A 17,556-nucleotide genomic window follows, 5' to 3' on the forward strand; every position below is an offset into this window, starting at 1 on the left:
GAAAAGGCACTGATGGGTCTGAAGGACAATCTTTCTTAAAGATGCTTCTAAAAAGCAGTAGCTCTCTTTTCAAAAAAGATATGCATTCTAGCATAACATGAGTTGGATGCTTTTTTTCTTTGCCTTCTGAAGGGCATTGTCTCACCTGCCATGTTTTCATCCTTCTTCTCACTTTCACCAAAACTGGTATCCTCCTAAGGACAAAGAAAGCCACCATAACCATCAAGGACCACTGCAAACTCTTCTGTGATCCTCGCTACTAATACCTACTACACGCTCTTGTAAAGAAAGTAGAAGAATATTTAAGAGACATATTCCTTGTGAGCTGTCACCAAATCTAGATAAGACTTGTTTACTGCATGTCTTCCATGTGGTGATTTTCACATTTTAAAAAATTACCAAAAAAGAATTTATTAGTGTTTCCTCTTGTAATTGTATCAAGTAATATTTTCTGTGGCAAATTTAACTTTAAAAATGATGGAGTACAGTTGTTCCTTTAGCAATCACATTTTACAGAAGTCCCATTTTCATGGTGAATTTAACTAGAGGCTTTACCAATGGTACTTACAATTTAGTGCTGCCATTTCACCAAGTCTGTGTCTGACAGTGTAAAACTGATTCATACGTATTTTTATTTTATCATTGTGTAAAAAACTTATTCTGGGGTTCATTATTCCTACCTCAGTTCATATCAATATGAAACATTCATAAAGTACTACTGCCCAATCAAAGAACCCAATGGAATAAATTGCCAAGAAGTTTAAATTAAAATAATGAATCAAAGCTCCAGGTGAATCTGGTCTATTATCACTGGCAGAGATATGCTTCTGAAAGTGGGCATTTTATGCAACTGACACCAATAGAAACACCTACAGAAAAGGTTCCTTATTCTAATGAGAAGATCTTTCAACATCCTTATTCCCAAAAGAAACAAAACCTGAAATATGAAGTATGTGTGATTTGGGGAGGAGGAAGGGCTAATTTCCACTTAACTGTTTTATATGGATTAATATTGTTGCATTCTGATGAGCTCTTTTAGCCTAAATGATCACTTAGGGTATGCAGACAAGCCTCAAGTGGCATGTATTTGGACAGGCTGAACATAACATATCACTTCTCAAATTTTACAGCTAAAGGTACCTGGCAGCTGAGTCTAGAAAAAAGAAGTTGTACCATACAACACACAACTTAGGAGTCTTGTTGCCATGAAAATGTAAATCAGAGTGGGGAGTCATTTAAACATCTCTGTTTGGGGGAGCAGAGTAATTTCTAGAAGTAGATAACACCAGTCTAATATGAATCCTTTCTCCAACTAAAACAAGCACATAGCATTGGATATTCAAGTTCTTTACATAATGTTAACAAAGGATATAACTTTGAAGTTGTCCTTACCTTATCAGTTCTAACTAGGCAAAAACATGTGCCACGTTACCAGGCATGGCAGATATAATTTTTTAAACCTCTAACAAACATTTTCCTTTTAGTCAGCACCTTTCCTGCAGTATTAGCAGCTGTCAGCAAAAAGGATGACAAAGATATTCACTAATTTGAAAGAATGCATAAAATAATATATGAAGGCTGGCCTGAGTCATGGCACAATTTGTGGTTGAAAGGACTGGCCTTCAGCCCACTACCTGGGAGAAGGGTTCTACCCTACTCTGCTACCAACTCACTGTGTGAACTTGCATACATCATTTCAACTTTCTGGAGCTTAAATTTGTGAAACAACATGGTCATATTCACTGAGCTGTAATGGTCCTCCCAGCTCTAAAATTCTATGATTTTATGACATTATTTCTAAGGGGAAAATGTGTTCTGAGTCCCAAATAAATTTCTGTAAGGCAACCAATGTTGCCTTATAGGCAACTGTTTATATAATAGGCACTGTTCATATCTGGTTTATAACCTCAATTTTAAAGGCATTTAAAATTTAAAGGCAATTAAAAGATAATTTTCATTATCTTTAGCTTAATTTTTTTAGGTCTAAAGTTTAAAGAATCAGTGCTAATTTATATGGCTGCATTAACCATCTTGCTTATCCAGCAGCTCAAGGGCTTTGTGAAAGTGTATCTTGGAAAAATTCTTACCTTTTAATATGAGAAAATGATAGTCCAACTTCAGTATAAATATGAAAAGAGAGACTACTTTGGGGGTAAACACAAGGTCTCATCCTCTCCAACATAGAATCAGTCAATCAATAAACATCTATTAAATGCTTACTTACTATATACAAGGCACTGTAGTAGAAACACAGTTAGAGCTCCTTGGATACAACTCAGTAGACGAAATAAGCAAAAGTATACATATGGGAATGATAACTTGCTGGGCCTCCATATTCCTAAGGCACGAATACATTTGTCTGATTTAATGATAAAGGGCATTACCAGGAACTGAGGCAGGGGAATACCTAGTCCATGGACTCAAACCTTTTTTTTGTGCCATGGACCCCTATACACAATAGAAGGAAATGCTAAATTTCATGTAGAGGCTGGTCAAAAAGATTTTTTTTCTCCACCTAAAGTGCATACCTCCAGTGAAATCTATCCACAGACCTTTTGGGGATCAGTGGACTCCAGGTTAAGAATCACTGAGTTAAACAAATTATAATCATGCCAAGTATTAGATTTAGAATTATTTTACCACAGACACCTGTATTTTTTTGGTTCCAGGAATCCATTTCTCTTGGGCAGTACAGTGTCTCAAGCTCTCTTTGTCCAATGCTAAGTTGGAAAAGACTGGCAACAATTTAAAAAAATAATCATGAATAAAAGCTATTGCATATTTGACTTACCAAATGTTTCTGTAGACCATCTAATTTGTCTTCAGTATTATCTTCTTTATCCAGATTGCTTCTAGATAAAAGTCAGAGAAAAGATCACAATATACCCAGGAGATGTTTCTGTTTACAGAACACCAGAGCTGGAAAGAACTTAGAGACTATCTAGTTACATCCAGCAGATTGTCATCCATCCTTTGCTTAAAGACCTGTAGTGAAGAAAAGCAGACTGCCTCCTGAGGTAGCACATCACACTTCTGGATAGCACCAATGATCAGGAAGCTTTTCCTCATATTAAACCATAACCTGCTTCTTTGCAATGTCCACTTGTAAGGAGAATAATCTTAATTTTTCTCTGACATGATAACCCTTCACATGCTCGAGGACACTGATCGTGGTTCCTCCTAAGTCTTATCTTGCTCGGGCTAATTGTTCCTACTTGCTTTAGCAAGTCCTGATATAGTATGGACTGGAGGGTCATCCCCATCCTGGTCACCATCCTCTAGATACTATACAGCTTAAAAATATCTCAAAATTGTGGCTTATAGAACTGAACCCAATACTAGTTTGACCAGAGCAGAGTATCTCCCTAGTACTGGATACTATGCCTCTCTCAATATCATCTAAGATCAGGTTTTTTTGGCTGCAACATTACACTGTTTTGAACCTGGAGTCCCCTAAAATCCCAAAATTCTTTGTGTTTATAAGACCAAAATTCAATGAACAAAGGAGAGAACGAGTAATAAATTCTGTAACACAATACTGTTATTATAATGATACTGTTGCAATTCTTCGAGACCACCAAGTAACTGTGAAAATGAAATAGGAATATAATTAATCCTATTCATCTTTGCTGTTAGGAAAGACAGCTTCAAGATCCCTGCAGGCAAGTTCAAAAGAAGTATTATATAACAGAGGCAGCAGAAGGAAGTTAGTCATTGACAGGACAACCAAATAGACTCTTTCTAAAGTGCTGTTCTCTGAATAATCAACATTGGTGTAAAAACACTCTTCAATAATCTCAGACAATGTATACCTACATACAGGCATATCATGTGGGTCTGGATGAGCCCTATCACCTCTGCTAAGAGGGAAAAGGTCAGAGTTCACATTTACACCCTTTCCACAATACTACTATGACTATGTACTCTTATCACCGAGTTGCCACCATTCTGGCTGCCTTAGGATATATCTTTCTGAGGAGAAAGAATGACAAGCTAAACACAAATAGAGCATAACAGACTATTGGTATGACACCCATTCACAGAGAAATTTAATTTGGTTTTACTTGAAATTTATCTGTACATTTTTAAAGCCCTAAATGATTACTATAGCAGGTCAATGTGAGTCTTCTCCTTGGTAAGAACAACAATTGTCATAATTGCAAACTCATCAGGTTTTCCCCTCCTCAAATTGCCTTAGAGCAATTTATCTGGATCTGTCCTTTGTTCTTATCACATTCTACCGTACACAACACTTATTAGTTAATATATGCTCTATCCTACTATATGACTGCAAAATCCCTTAATGGAGAGTGTGTGTGTGTGTGTGTGTGTGTGTGTGTGTGTGCGTGCGCGCTCTTAAACTCTGAATCTACAGAACCTAGGACAGTGTCTTTATGAATCTTATCTTCAAGATAACGTATTTTCCTGGTCTTGTCTTTTTGTGGAGGCATGTTACATATCTTATAGTCCTGTGATAGGTCTCTCAAATCTGCAGCTGGAATGATCAAATTTCTCTTTCTAAGCAACCAGTAAATAAACACTACATTGGCATTAACATTGGCATAAACATTCAGGTAGCAAACCTGGGTTATGTTTTATATGTAACCTATGAATATGCTAGAGTAGAGGTGTTATATATGTGGCCCACAACACTCCCAAGTGCAGCCCAACTAAAATAAAATATAACTGGGAAAATTTGAGAAAATAAATAAAAAATACAATGAAACATAGATAATAATATCATTTTAAAATAATAATTACATTTTAAAAACATTAAAATACATTTTAAAATTAAAATATATGGTCTGCAGGGATCCTTATATATGGTTTAGTGGACACCTTTTCTTTTCTGCGGCTTTTTTTTTTGGGAGGGCCAGTTGGAGTTAAGTAACTTGCAGCTAGTAAGTGTTAAGTGCCTGAGGCCACATTTGAACTCAGGTCCTCCTGACTCCAGTGCCGGTGCTCTATTCACTGCATCACCTAGCTGCCCCAGTGGACCCCTTTTCTATTTGAGTTTGATACCACTATGGAATTCTTTTGGAATCTGGTGATATCTCCCTAGGAATTCTCAACTGTAGACAAAAGCTGGTAAATATAAGAGCCTGAGAAGAAAATGGAGTTGCCATTGTGCTATAACCTTGGCCATCTTTCCTGCTATTACTCACATTTTTTCTGCCAAAGTGACGGTGAGGGCAGCTGGCTGTGCTTCTCTGAAACTGCTTTAACATATAGTCTTCAGTCTTCTTTTCTAGCTAAGCTGTAAGTCTTAATGTTGATTATCTAACATGTGTTATGGTTGAGGGACAAGAACAGAACAGTTTTCCTTCTCTCTTCTACTTTCAAGGCACATACATTAAGGGATATAACACATTTTACCTTCTGCTGACAATTTCTAAAAAATGTAAAGGTTTTAGTTAGGTATTAACAGATTCTGCTTTAAACCTGTGTTGGGGAAAATAATAGTTTTATGAATTTACTGGCGCAAGTACTTCCTGCATTGACAAAGATCACAACTCTTCACCTGCTCCTGTCCTGTGTCATTCTTATCTTTGTTTCTACCATAAATTTTTCAAAAGGACACAACTCAAAGGGAAGCCTTCCCTTTCTTCTTATGGAATCAATAAGCCACTAGAGCCACCTCTCATTTGTCAAATGAATGACCTACCTCTTTTTATGTCATAAATGGCCTTGCCATGATTCTTCTCCCATCCTTCCTTGTTAACCCCAGGGAATGCTTACAATCACCATTTTTTAAAATTGACATGTGTAATCTATAGTTTTACTTCTCCTGAAATTGTTTTCTTCCATGCTCTGCAGGCATATGAAATGACCAGTGGACTATCTGCATTACGGTTGGTCTTTCTGAAGTGCCAGACAGCCGGGGAATCACCAAAAATGAGCCACGATTTCTCATTTGCAGTCTAGCCTATTCTCTTCCCCCTTACTCAATTCTGAGTGGAACATGGTAGACCATGAAGGTCCCCATTTACAAAAAATTGCATTTGAACCAGCACTGTCCAGGGGCCACTGGACAAATCTGAGGGACAGGACTTCATTTCGACAGGGAACTTTGTAGAAAATTTTACTGTGAGGGATGATCTGAAAAGAGAAATTAGAGACTGAAACATTATGATAAAGTAATTTTGGAAGGAGTTGGATGAGGCAGGAAGAGGTTGTGCTTTCATGGCACAAAAGGCCATATTTTTACCTTTGCCAGGGGCCCATATGGTTTCTCACCTCTCTGAAATATCTTGTGAACCATCAGTGACACCTTGCTCTGCAGAAAGGGACTTTTCGTCTGGCATTCCAACTTTTTCCAGGAAGCAAAGAGCAGGGTCTGCTCGCATAGCATTGTACCTTTCATAACCTGGATGAAGACAGCAGGGAGCATTAGAAATAACATCAAACCTCAACGTCTACCTCCATCTTGTAACACAGGGTTTCAAATTCTGTCCTTAAAAAAAGAAAACTTCTTCAAATATTCTGTGAGCAAATAGTAGGCACATAACAAACCCACGTGTTTTTGGCTAACTGGAGCAATGGAGCTATTTCTCACCTGGCTATACTATGAGGACTTCTCTAACTTTCCCACCATGCTCTGGGAACCTCGTCAGTGGAATCTCACCCTGCAGGACTGAATCAGCATCGGTACCAACTCCTGATAACTACCCTCTGCCCTTCTGATTGGAGGACAAAGCCATGAGTCCTAAAACTTCCATTTGAGAAGGGGCTTTAGGAAAGACACCTCACTTCCCACCTTTCTGCATGGCTTTGTGACTTCTCTGACTTCTCTACCATGCGCTCCATGTTGGCTTCTTCCTTTTTGCTTTTCAGTTTCCTTTTGAGGTTTGTCTTCCCCCATTAGACTGTAAGCTCCTTGAAGGCAGGGACTGTTATATTTGTATCCTCAGCGCTCAGTACAGAGCCTGGCACATAGGAGGTGCTTAATAAATGTTTAATGACTATTAAGATGACTGATAAATAGGAATCTAGCTTTGGAGCTCCCTATTTTGCATATTTTATTTCACCTTGTGGCAAACTCTATGTAGTAATTTGGGCCTGTTTCCTTCATCATTGCGATTTTAACCCACAGCATCATATAGATTACAATGAAAAAGTCGGGCAATGTGATTAAAAAGATTAAGGGCAAAAAGTTAAATACTGTACCTACTTATGTGATTAAAAGTGACCCAATAACTGAATTTACCAGCGACAGAAGTAAATTTAACTGACTAGGTAAACATAAGAATCACTCTATGCCAAGCTCTGAATATAAAGAAACTTACAGATTCTTTCTAATATAGAAGTAGGTTATAAGATGATGAAACACAACAGAAAAAATCTCATTTTTAAGTTTTCTAAAGCATAAATCTGGTAATAGTTTTTATTAGCAGATTAAGAAGAAGTGTGCCATTGAGGTATTGTTGGATAGAAATCTCCAGGAGATATGACAGATGTCTAGGAGTGCTTCTTTCTGAACTACTGCTAATACATGATCATAATTCCCAATTATGAATGATGCATGTGGAACCATTTCAAGTATTAATAAAATGATATTAATTTGTCATTCCTTAGTTTCCTCATTAGCTTTGGTCCCTCTGCTGGAAATATGCATTTGTTTTGATGATGATGATGATGACACATTTAGACAATTTTCTCTTGGGGGCTCTTTTGCTCTTAATCTAAAGACACCATCAGCATAACAAGTGCTGCTCACTCACATCTAGTAAACTGTTAATACTGCCAAAAAACTCTTTCATCAACAACATGTTACAATGGAAAGAACATCAGATTTGGTGTCAAAAGAACCATGAGCCTTAATCCCTCACTTGCAAAATGAGTAGGCTGGACTACATGGAAACCAAGGTGTTTCCCAGATCCAAATCTATGACCTCCCCCCATAGTAATACCACACTAGTCCTCCTGACTCCAGGGCCGGTGGTGCTCTCTATTCACTGAGCCACCTAGCCGCCCCCAGCACTAGTGATAAAGAGGAATAAAAGGTAAAAAACAGTACAGAATGAAAAGTTAAAATAGCAAGAAAGTGTGTTTTTAAGAATGACTGCCTCTTTTCTTTTATTTCTTTCTCACAGTCCTTTTCAAGATAATGGGTAGAACCATTATAATCCAAATCTCTATACCTCTGATTTTCATCTTCATGAACCCAGGCCTGCCTCCCTAAGAGTAAGGGGGGGAAGCTGGAGTAGTCACTTTACCCAAGTATGGACAATCATGAACATGATACAGATGAGAAGTTCTGCTATGGAAACTCTTCTATTAACAAATGTCTGTGCACTAGTCTTGATCAGTTTTGAAAAAAACTTTAGTGTTGTGTATGAATTTAAGCAATATTTCAGCAGGTTCAACTGGTTTGACTTATGACATCCATGTAACATTCTCTGTGTTGGTTAATACCGAAAACAACAGAAATGGAAAAGTTGATTCATAACCAAGGCAGGAAGCAGAATCTGAATGACACTTTAATTTCCAAATGTAACACTGGGACACTACCCAGTGGAAAGATAATCATAATTATCAGTCTTTTCTGAAGGAATCAAACTCATATGTTATATTCTGACGTGCTTTTAAAATTTGCCCATCTTCAGAATACTGTGATATTTTACTGTACATCTTCGGGGCTTCAAGCTTATCTACACTCTTTATGGCCTCTCATTAGAGTTATCATTGGGTCCCTGAGAAATCTCATGCTTCCTCCTCTAAAATTAGGGTTAAATGCCATCAGTATTTCCAATAGTTTAGTATAAGGCTCTAAAAGTAGCTCTGGCACTAAACTTTCCAAGAGTGAACATCAAAATACTTGAATTTTAAATTGTTCAAGGAAATTTCTGAGAACATATTAATATAAGCAGCGAATAGGCCAGATTATTATCTCTGCACATTCACTAACTGTTAGTGAAATGCTAGAGCTAACAATCTTTCAAAAGTGGTGTATATACCAAGTGTGTTTATTTACTTGGGGGTTACCAGAGGTGGGTTATGGCATCCTTTACATCTCAAGTTATTATAGCTTGATAATTATATTTTAATAATCAATTAAACACCTCATCATGGATTACCTGACAACCAGTTGATGGCACAAATGGGATATCTGATGGGACCTTGGGAAGAAGGAAAGGCCTATTTATTTCACACCTATCCCACAAATGAAAAATTATCTTATGTGCTCCAGACTCATAAAGAGCTTCTAGAAACAGTTTTTACAGTAGATGGACTATTACCATGGAGATATCTGTGGCCATATTTTAGCTCTAGGCTTTATGCCAACAATACTAAGGATATCCAGCACTCAGCACAGTGCCTAGCACATAATAGGTATAGTTAGTTTGACTGAAATAGACTAGGAAAATAAGGATTATGTGGTTGATTTTGTATAGCCCTACACAACTGAATTTTTCGTCCAGGGTATATTTGTGACAAACTTTTACTAGCCTTTGAATCTCTAACCTACTGAAAACATTCTCACTGTTACCATAACACATGTATCCATTTGGGCTAATTTGCAAGATCTAGAGGTAACATTTTACTGAAAGTGAAAAAATTAACTGGATAGTGACCAAACGGCCAATAGTAACTATATGAAAAACTTCAAAAGCTGGTGACCACGCATACTTTGTCCCCTTACTCAAAACTGTCCAAGAGAAATTTGCTTAATCCATTTAAAAGTCTCTTCGACAGTAGGGTTTTTTTAAGCAAACTTTTCCATAGGGTGATCATTTATTGGGAGAAAATTATTAAATCTCCTAGGAATACACACCATGTTTGACCACTCCAATAAGAAGAGACTTATCGGCTTCTGCATCCCACCAATCCACTGGGATCTCCACGTAGTCAATATCAGGCAGCAAAACATCCAACTCTCTGTGGAGGACACAGGATGGATAGACATTTTTCTATATACAAACAAAAATCCAACATCCAACAATCCAATACCATATCCCAGGTTCTCAACAGTGTCATGTTTAAGAATGGAAGCAAAAATATTAAAAAGGACAGTCTTCTTTGGATAGTTTCATTTTATTTTTGATTATTCCAGAATGTTTTATGTTGCTAAATTTGTACATAATCAAATGCCTGGGACTAAAATGAATAGTTCAATATTCAGTCTGCTCAAAGAATGGAAATCACAAACACTAATATTAATAATAAGTTATTAATATAATAACTAATATTAATATAACATCTATACTAGTGTGGTCAGGAATTGGGGGAAGAATGACTAAGGAAAGAAGTACTGGCTGGTGAGGTTCAGGAGATGTGGCATAATTATGGATAGAATATTTATTTTGCTTTTATCTAGCTATATAACTAAACTAAACACTAAAAAAAAAGTTCTCCAAAACAGTGTTGTACCCCTCACTTAAATGACATGTTTTCAGCCTAATGTGCAGATTATGCTTGTCTGGTTTTCACTATCACACAGACTCACAGAAGCACAGAGTTCAAAGTACTTTATAGGTCCCCAATCCATTCCAAAAACCCCAAAATGAATTCCCACTAAAACATACTTAAATGTGATTTTTAAAATTCTGCCAAAGCATCATGCATGTCTTGAATGATTCAAATTAATTTGTAAGTTTTTAACTACCATAGAAGCCACACCCAAAAAGCCAGCGTCTTTTCTTGTGTCTACTATATGAAATTATTCTAACTACAAATCACTCAAAATGGTAATTACTTCAACAGCCAACCTAAACTATAATCTTCATCTCAAGATAAACAAAGGAGTTTGAAGGTAGAGGTTTTCATATTCTTTTCAATCCTTTCTTCCTTTCTAGCTCCCATGATCACCCACACAGGGAGGTGGGATTGGGAGAGCTCAGGTCATTTTGCTGGTTGTTATCTGCAGCTGTCTTGAGCTTTGCTGATTCAGCCTGTCATCAGTGTTGCATGTGCTAAAAGGCCATGAGAGGATGGAGCCCAAGAGACAGAAGTTGGCTCATCTTATCCTTTGCTACCAACTCCACCAAAAATGATTATTATGCACTAATGCTCTGGTACCACTACCTCTACCTGTGGCCCTTTCCTTATTATCCTGAGGGATCACATTCTGAGAGATACTACTAATAAGAAGTTGTGCTAAATCAAATGAGCTATAGAGTAGTAGTAAGAATATCACATAAATGAGACAAATGTTTAAGAATATAAATGACAGTTGTGAGGAATGTAACCAAAGATAATATTCTGTGCAAAATGTATAGATCTTGAAGAAAACACACAGAATTCTGTGCTGATTTTGTACATTCAAAGCTCTGGTCTGGCTACAGTGGTTATACCTGGCAGGTATTCCTTCAAATGCTTTATCTGCGGCTTCTCCCAGCACTTCAGACTTCAGGTAGTATAGCATCCGGACTCGAAGAAGCACCCTAAGAAAGATGAGTTGATTAATGCAAATAAACTAGAATGTTTGGTTTGACTCTATGCTCTTTGACACCATATGCCTTGGTATATTCCATATTTCCTCCTGTTAATAATCTTGACAGAACATTATATCATTAGTATATGAAAATGTTTTTTTTTTAAATATAAAGTAGTCTAGAAATGTAGGTCATTATGAATACCTCTGCCTTAAAAAGGAAGAAAAATACCTGTTTGCTGTGGGCTGCTCAGTGTCCAGCACTAAGCATGGTGGGAGATGTGTATAGGAAATGACCAGACAATGTGAGTAGTTCAAGGAAGAACTATGAACTCCATTTATTGATTCTTAGGACAAGGTTTTTATAGAGCAAATGAGACAAAGGAAAAAAGGACTCAAGTCTTCCTAATATTATCATAGTCTGTTATATCCTAGAAGTAGAACAGAATAGATAATTTGGTAAGGATTTGTTATCTAGGTGCCAAAAAGTCAGTTAACTCCTTTCATATGCAGTCACATTACAAAGGATGTTCTTGAGAGCAAGCTTCAAGGCTGAAGCCAAAGTCGTGGTCAAGGACATCTGCATAGGAACCAACCACCTAAGAATCAAATATTTTGGCTCTCAACAACTAAAGTCCTGGGGTAGAGCCTTTGATCTCAAAACTCAAACGACATCCTTTTAAGCGTATCCCATATCAAAAGACCCAGGGAGCAAGCTTAACAAAAAGCCGTGTCTTCAAGGACCTTCTATAGAGCACATTGTTGAGATTTTTATCTGAGTCCTGGATCAGGTCTCCTTGGCTCCCCACACAAGAAAAGAAGACATTCCTTCAATTACTAGAAAACTGTTGCTACTGGATTACAGTAAATGCTTGAAGTGATCTCTTGCCCTCCTAAGTTTCAAGAAATCATCTCCTTGGTCACAAATACCTACTAAATATGACCAACTTCCAAGTGGCTGGCTGCAGACCGACTAGTTTGCTGAAGTGATGGAATATTTGACATGTGGCATAAAGCAGTTATATGAATGTTTGCCAGGCAGGAATGAATCTAATTTTCATTAAGAACATAGGCCCTATGAGTGTTGTTGATGGAGAAAAGGTGAGTTTTTCTAGTCTTAGATCAAAGATCTAGCACTAGCGGAGACCTTAAAATATCCCTTAAGATTCCCCTAGTCTAAACTCCTTGTTTTACAGAGAGGGAACTAAAGCCCAGGGAGACTGAGTGACTTGCCAAAGAAGGTAGTATTTGACAGAGCCAAGGGATTTGAACCCAAGTTTCCTGACTCCACATTCAGTATTGCCCACTGTATCATACTACTTCTAAGGTCAGGCACAGTAAGTATTGTTTTTTCCCCAAGTATCTACAGATAAACTAAGCTAATCTAGCTATCTGAGCTCATCTCAGGAAGACAGTAATTGATAAATTATTTACCAAATATGCCCAACACTGTGCTGGGGACAGAGAAGAAGTACACAATTTGATGCCTGAGATTATGGAACTTAGAATTTAAAATAGAGGAAAGATACTAATGAATATGTTACAGATTTAAGAAGGAAGAGAGATAAGCATGCTTTGGATCAGCTAGGGGAAGAATTACATATTTGGATATATGCACAATTTTGGACCCAAGGCTCAGAAGTATGAGTTCCTTGAGAGCTGGGACTGCTTCTTTCTTGACATTTGTTTTCCACTCTGCCTAGCACACTGTCTGGTACATAAGGGGTACTTAAAAAATACTTCTTGACTGACTGAAAGGTGCTGTCTTAACTCAGCTTATTCTGAAATTTATTCTATGAGCTGCTAAGCCCTGGTCACAAATTAGGTGCCACACTAAATTCATTGTCTGTGGACTTCTTAGAGGTTGTAATGGTCAGAGGACCAGGAATCACTGTGAATGGAAATACTTCTTACTATTCTATTCACTGTAAATCAAACAACTGGAATAACTGTGAGCTTTGTTGTAATTGTTATTTTCAAAAGGCACAAGAAATAAAAATACCCCAGAAACCAACAGAGCAAGGCTATGCATAAGCAGCAGAAGCTGCCAAGAGGGTCTATAGCAAGAAATGAAGTTTCCTCTGGCCTGTGGAAAGGACTTTAGGACACTATCTCCTGGGATTCTAGTATAGCTGGCACATCAGGATTTTCTGTAGAAACAAGATCAGGGAATCCTGGGGCTAGAGAGTAGTTTCTACTTCAGCTAAAAGAAGGGACAAAATATTCATTGTAAAAATATCTGTGATGTATGTAAAAAGAGAGCTCAAATCAATGGTATTTGGTGTTCTCCAAAAGACATAATGGCTGAAAAACTCTATGAGAAGCTGAGTGGCTCTTCCCTGGACAGTGTTCTACCTGTATCCCGTCCTCCTGGAGCAAAATGATTTTCAAGCTGCTCTCAGGGGGTCAAGCAATGTTAGTTGATGTCTGCATACAGAGGGAAAGCAAAAACTGAAGCCTAATATTTTGTTTTAAAAAATAAAAATTTTAGAGTTGATGTCATACAACAGCTACAAGAAGCACCTTAAACAACATTGCAATAAGTAAGTATATCTGATCTACTGAGAGTTGATGTTGTAGCTGATGTATGACCCTATCAGAAATTGCTGAGAACAGCTTTTCCGTCATTCTCTGAAAAATGACCTTAATCAAGATACCCAAATAATGATTCAGATTAAGCAAATCCAAAGTCGAGGTCCCTGAGCAATTGCCCTCTCCCCTTTCTTTTAACCATTTGCATCTCCCTTCTATGGTTGTCTCCAACACAACCTTTCTAGAGCCAGCCGGGCCAAGACTCTCACTGCTCTCACACAGATTCTGCCTTTTCTAGCTATTCTCTGTGCTTTTTTTTCCATTCTATTCCCCCCCCCCCCCGGAAGTATGGTGCCTCCCTTTCTACTACATTCCTTAAAGGTCCAACTCAAGATTTAACTTTCTCCAAGATGCCAAATTCATACTCAGTTTTCTTTCTTCTGGGTTCCCATGCCTTCCTATTCGACTGATATCACATTACTCTGCATGCATTTCTATGTTGCTTTGTCATCAATTCTCCATTTGAAGGTCTTAACCAATCAAGTAAACAGTAAGCTCCGCAAGGTTGGGGCTTAGTTACATCTTCAATTTATTTTTGGATCCCCCATAGCATCTAGTATGAAACAATGAAATTATATACATTCTTCATAAACGCTTTTTAAATGAATTAAAGTGGAGTAGTGAAAAGATGCTTCCAAGGCCACCTTCAAGAGCTGTAGAGGAAGACTGGAAGGCAAAGACTTGGGGAGGAAATTGGGAAGACTTGGAGCCTCTTTAGCATAACAGCCTTGGAGTATCTGCAGCTGCTGTCCTCCAGAGAGTTACCACCACCATGAAGGGTTATAACAGGAACTAAACAATTTTTGAGAACAAGATCTCCAAGAACTTCAAGAGTACAATGTGCATATATAGGACAGGGGTCCAGGAAGAGGTGGTGTGAAGAAAGTAGTATAATTAAAGCATTTAAACCCTTGACTTTCAAAGTAATCTACGGCACACATCTCCAACATTCTTGACCTTCTTTACCGGAATAATTACCAGAACTGTGGGATCTTCCCTTCAGTTCAAAGCATGTGGAAGGTTGGAGAGATGCTCTGAGGCTAAGAGGGAAGTAGATCAGATATACTTACTTATTGCAATGTTGTTTAAGGTGCTTCTTGTAGCTGTCATCATGTAGGACAACTTCAGGGTTGCAGGTGGCCAACCAGTCTGCATTCTTTAACTCTGGAAGGAGCATTTGATTCTTTGTCTTCTTTCCCTTTCTCCCTCTGGGGACTGGAGCAGATAACCCTGTAAGGTCACAAGAATGAATGAGAGCTCATAACTAGGTGGTGGCATAAAGACATTGCCTAGTAAAAACAGGTACTATGTTCATGGTGGCGATTAAACAATACATCCTTTGGCCCAACAGTCTTGGTCCATAATCCACCTGGTGACTCCAGATGAGCATGAAACTAATTCCAAGTTGGTAGAAACAAAACATAAAAATTACAGGACTTGGGGAAGCTAGGTAGCACAGTGATAAGACCACTGGCCCTGGAGTCAGGAGGACCTGAGTTCAAATCCGGCCTGACACTGAAACACTTACTAGCCATGTGATCTTGGGCAAGTCACTTAACCCCAATTGCCACCCCCCCCCCCAAAAAAAAATTACAGGACTAAACAATCAACACTATGCTTGGTACTGATTAAATATGACACAATCCCTGTCTTCACATAGCTTCTGATCTACTTAAGGAGACAAAACATACACAAAACAATTGCAATGGAAATGAAGAGCTAAAATGTGTGATAATGTCTGTAAGTGCAAAAGTAGTTTGGATAAAGGTTTATGCCCATATGAAGGGCATCTATTGGGCAGGAGTCCAGGCAGTGGTGGTGCAAGGTTAAAAGTATCACTGCAAATTTCTTGGCAGATGTAGGCCTTGAGGATAGGTAGAATTTGGATAAGTAGAGAGAAGGAGGATCAGGCGGGGAGGGGGGAGGAAGATGAGGGAAAGAAGAAGGAAGAGACAAAAGAGCAGAGGTGACAATGATTCAGATTAAGCAAATCCAAACTCAGAGGCAGGAACCAAGCTAACCCTTCTAGTTTTATTGTGCAAGTCTTGGGAGACAGGTAAACTTCAGATGAAAGGTTAAATGAACTTGTACAAAAGTGACAACTGGCTAGTAAGTTCAAATTCCAGAGTGGCACTAGCTAACAATGAGAAAGCCAAGACCTTGTATGACAAGGTGGGTTATCTGAAAAGGCAGATACTAAAAGGGAGCCTGTGAATCAAAACAGTATGCCCCTGACTATTCTGACCTGAGTGGTTCTGGAGAGCTTGGTTCTGTCCATCTTTCGTGGGTGTGATCAGATCCCATATGAAACTCTTAATCTTCTCATCTCCCTTGTAGTGTTTGACACAGTATACCAGAAGTGCCCGGCAGATCATCTCCATGTCCTTTTCATTAAGATGCCACTTGAATCTCCCATGAGTCAGGATATCCTTCCACCGTCCCCACCTGTGGGATGGAAATATCACAGGACATGAGCTATGAAAAACCAAGAACACCAGAGCCACAATGTAGTGGGAAAAGCCTCCACAGAGCATGAATGACCAAAAATACTCCTAGTTTCTTAATGGGTCGTTTGGCTTCCTTTTGTTGTTCTTTACTTGGGCCTCTGGGTTCCCAACAACTGTGCAGTGTACATCACTGTGAAAGCCATCACATTAGACATTGAATGTTTCACATGAAACCATCAGAACCCTAAGACAGGAGGGGCCGGCAATGAAACCAGGTTTAAATGAGTGCAAAACCTTCCTAGTTGCTATCCTCTTTGCCTCCAGTCTCTCTAACATCCCCACAGTGAAATTACAAAGTGTTGTGAGTACAAAGAACCAGGTGAATAAAGTAGAGTCAAGGTTAAGTACCTAGAGTGTGTAGTATTCTCATATGAAGAAATGAATGCCAAAGCTTTCTCTTTCCACCCTAGACAAAGGGGCCATGTGAATTGTTCTCCTTGACTTTAGCACCTGTTACATGGGGTGCTTTGTCGTTCTTGAGTGAAAAGCAGATAGAAAAATAAAATAAAACAGAACCAAGCAGTAAGCTGGTTGTGGAGGTGAGAATGACAGCAGAAGATAAAATCATAGTGAGTAAAATACTCTGAGTGAAGGTCACAGTCACCCAAGGGAACTGTAGGGTAAAAGAACTCTGTTCTGCCTTAACAGTTCCCTGACAAGGAACAGAATACCAGTGAGACTTAGAGAAAACCCAAAGCCAGAGCTGACAGGACCTGTTAGATATCCCCAACAAACCCTGCGGGACTGGCGTGACAGAGAGGAACAGGCAGGCATAACAGATACCCACCCGAAGATGAGCAGGTTCTTCTCTACCCGGAAGCATTCTGCCCGGAGGTAGCGCCGGGTTTTCTCGTTTAGCCGCCTCGATCGGGTGGGCCTTTCATCAGAGTCACTGTCTAACTCAGAAAATTCCATCAGCTCGTCCTCCTCAAAGGAGTTGTAGTGTTTGGTCTGCTTTCTCACACGGGGCCGGTCGATCACTAAGCTTTCCTAGAGACAGAGAGGGGGCTGTTGTGGGAGAAGCACCTCTTCTCTCTCTCTCTCTTTCTCATCCACACACACTGCAGTGATCCTTTGCCAGCC

General features: G+C 38.7%; 1 protein-coding gene across 3 annotated transcripts in view; it reads right to left on the bottom strand.

The window, feature by feature from the left end:
- Nucleotides 1–17,556, bottom strand: part of CHD6 (chromodomain helicase DNA binding protein 6) — a 199,037-nt gene that overhangs the window by 43,546 nt on the left and 137,935 nt on the right. For 2 of the 3 annotated variants that reach the window (XM_069063586.1, XM_069063588.1), the window contains exons 21-28: nucleotides 17,261–17,463; nucleotides 16,212–16,411; nucleotides 15,037–15,196; nucleotides 11,295–11,384; nucleotides 9,776–9,879; nucleotides 6,238–6,367; nucleotides 2,792–2,852; nucleotides 146–194 (exon numbers count right to left, since the gene is read on the bottom strand). In XM_069063586.1, coding sequence (XP_068919687.1) covers nucleotides 146–194; nucleotides 2,792–2,852; nucleotides 6,238–6,367; nucleotides 9,776–9,879; nucleotides 11,295–11,384; nucleotides 15,037–15,196; nucleotides 16,212–16,411; nucleotides 17,261–17,463 — 997 coding nt within the window. The remainder of the gene's footprint in view (nucleotides 1–145; nucleotides 195–2,791; nucleotides 2,853–6,237; nucleotides 6,368–9,775; nucleotides 9,880–11,294; nucleotides 11,385–15,036; nucleotides 15,197–16,211; nucleotides 16,412–17,260; nucleotides 17,464–17,556) is intronic. The other variant, XM_069063587.1, reaches the window with a different exon arrangement.

This window comes from Petaurus breviceps, unplaced genomic scaffold, assembly GCF_028583685.1.
Source record: "Petaurus breviceps papuanus isolate PSGF00001 unplaced genomic scaffold, PetGlider_PUasm1.0 90591, whole genome shotgun sequence".
In the NCBI taxonomy this organism is placed as follows: Eukaryota; Metazoa; Chordata; class Mammalia; order Diprotodontia; family Petauridae; genus Petaurus; species Petaurus breviceps.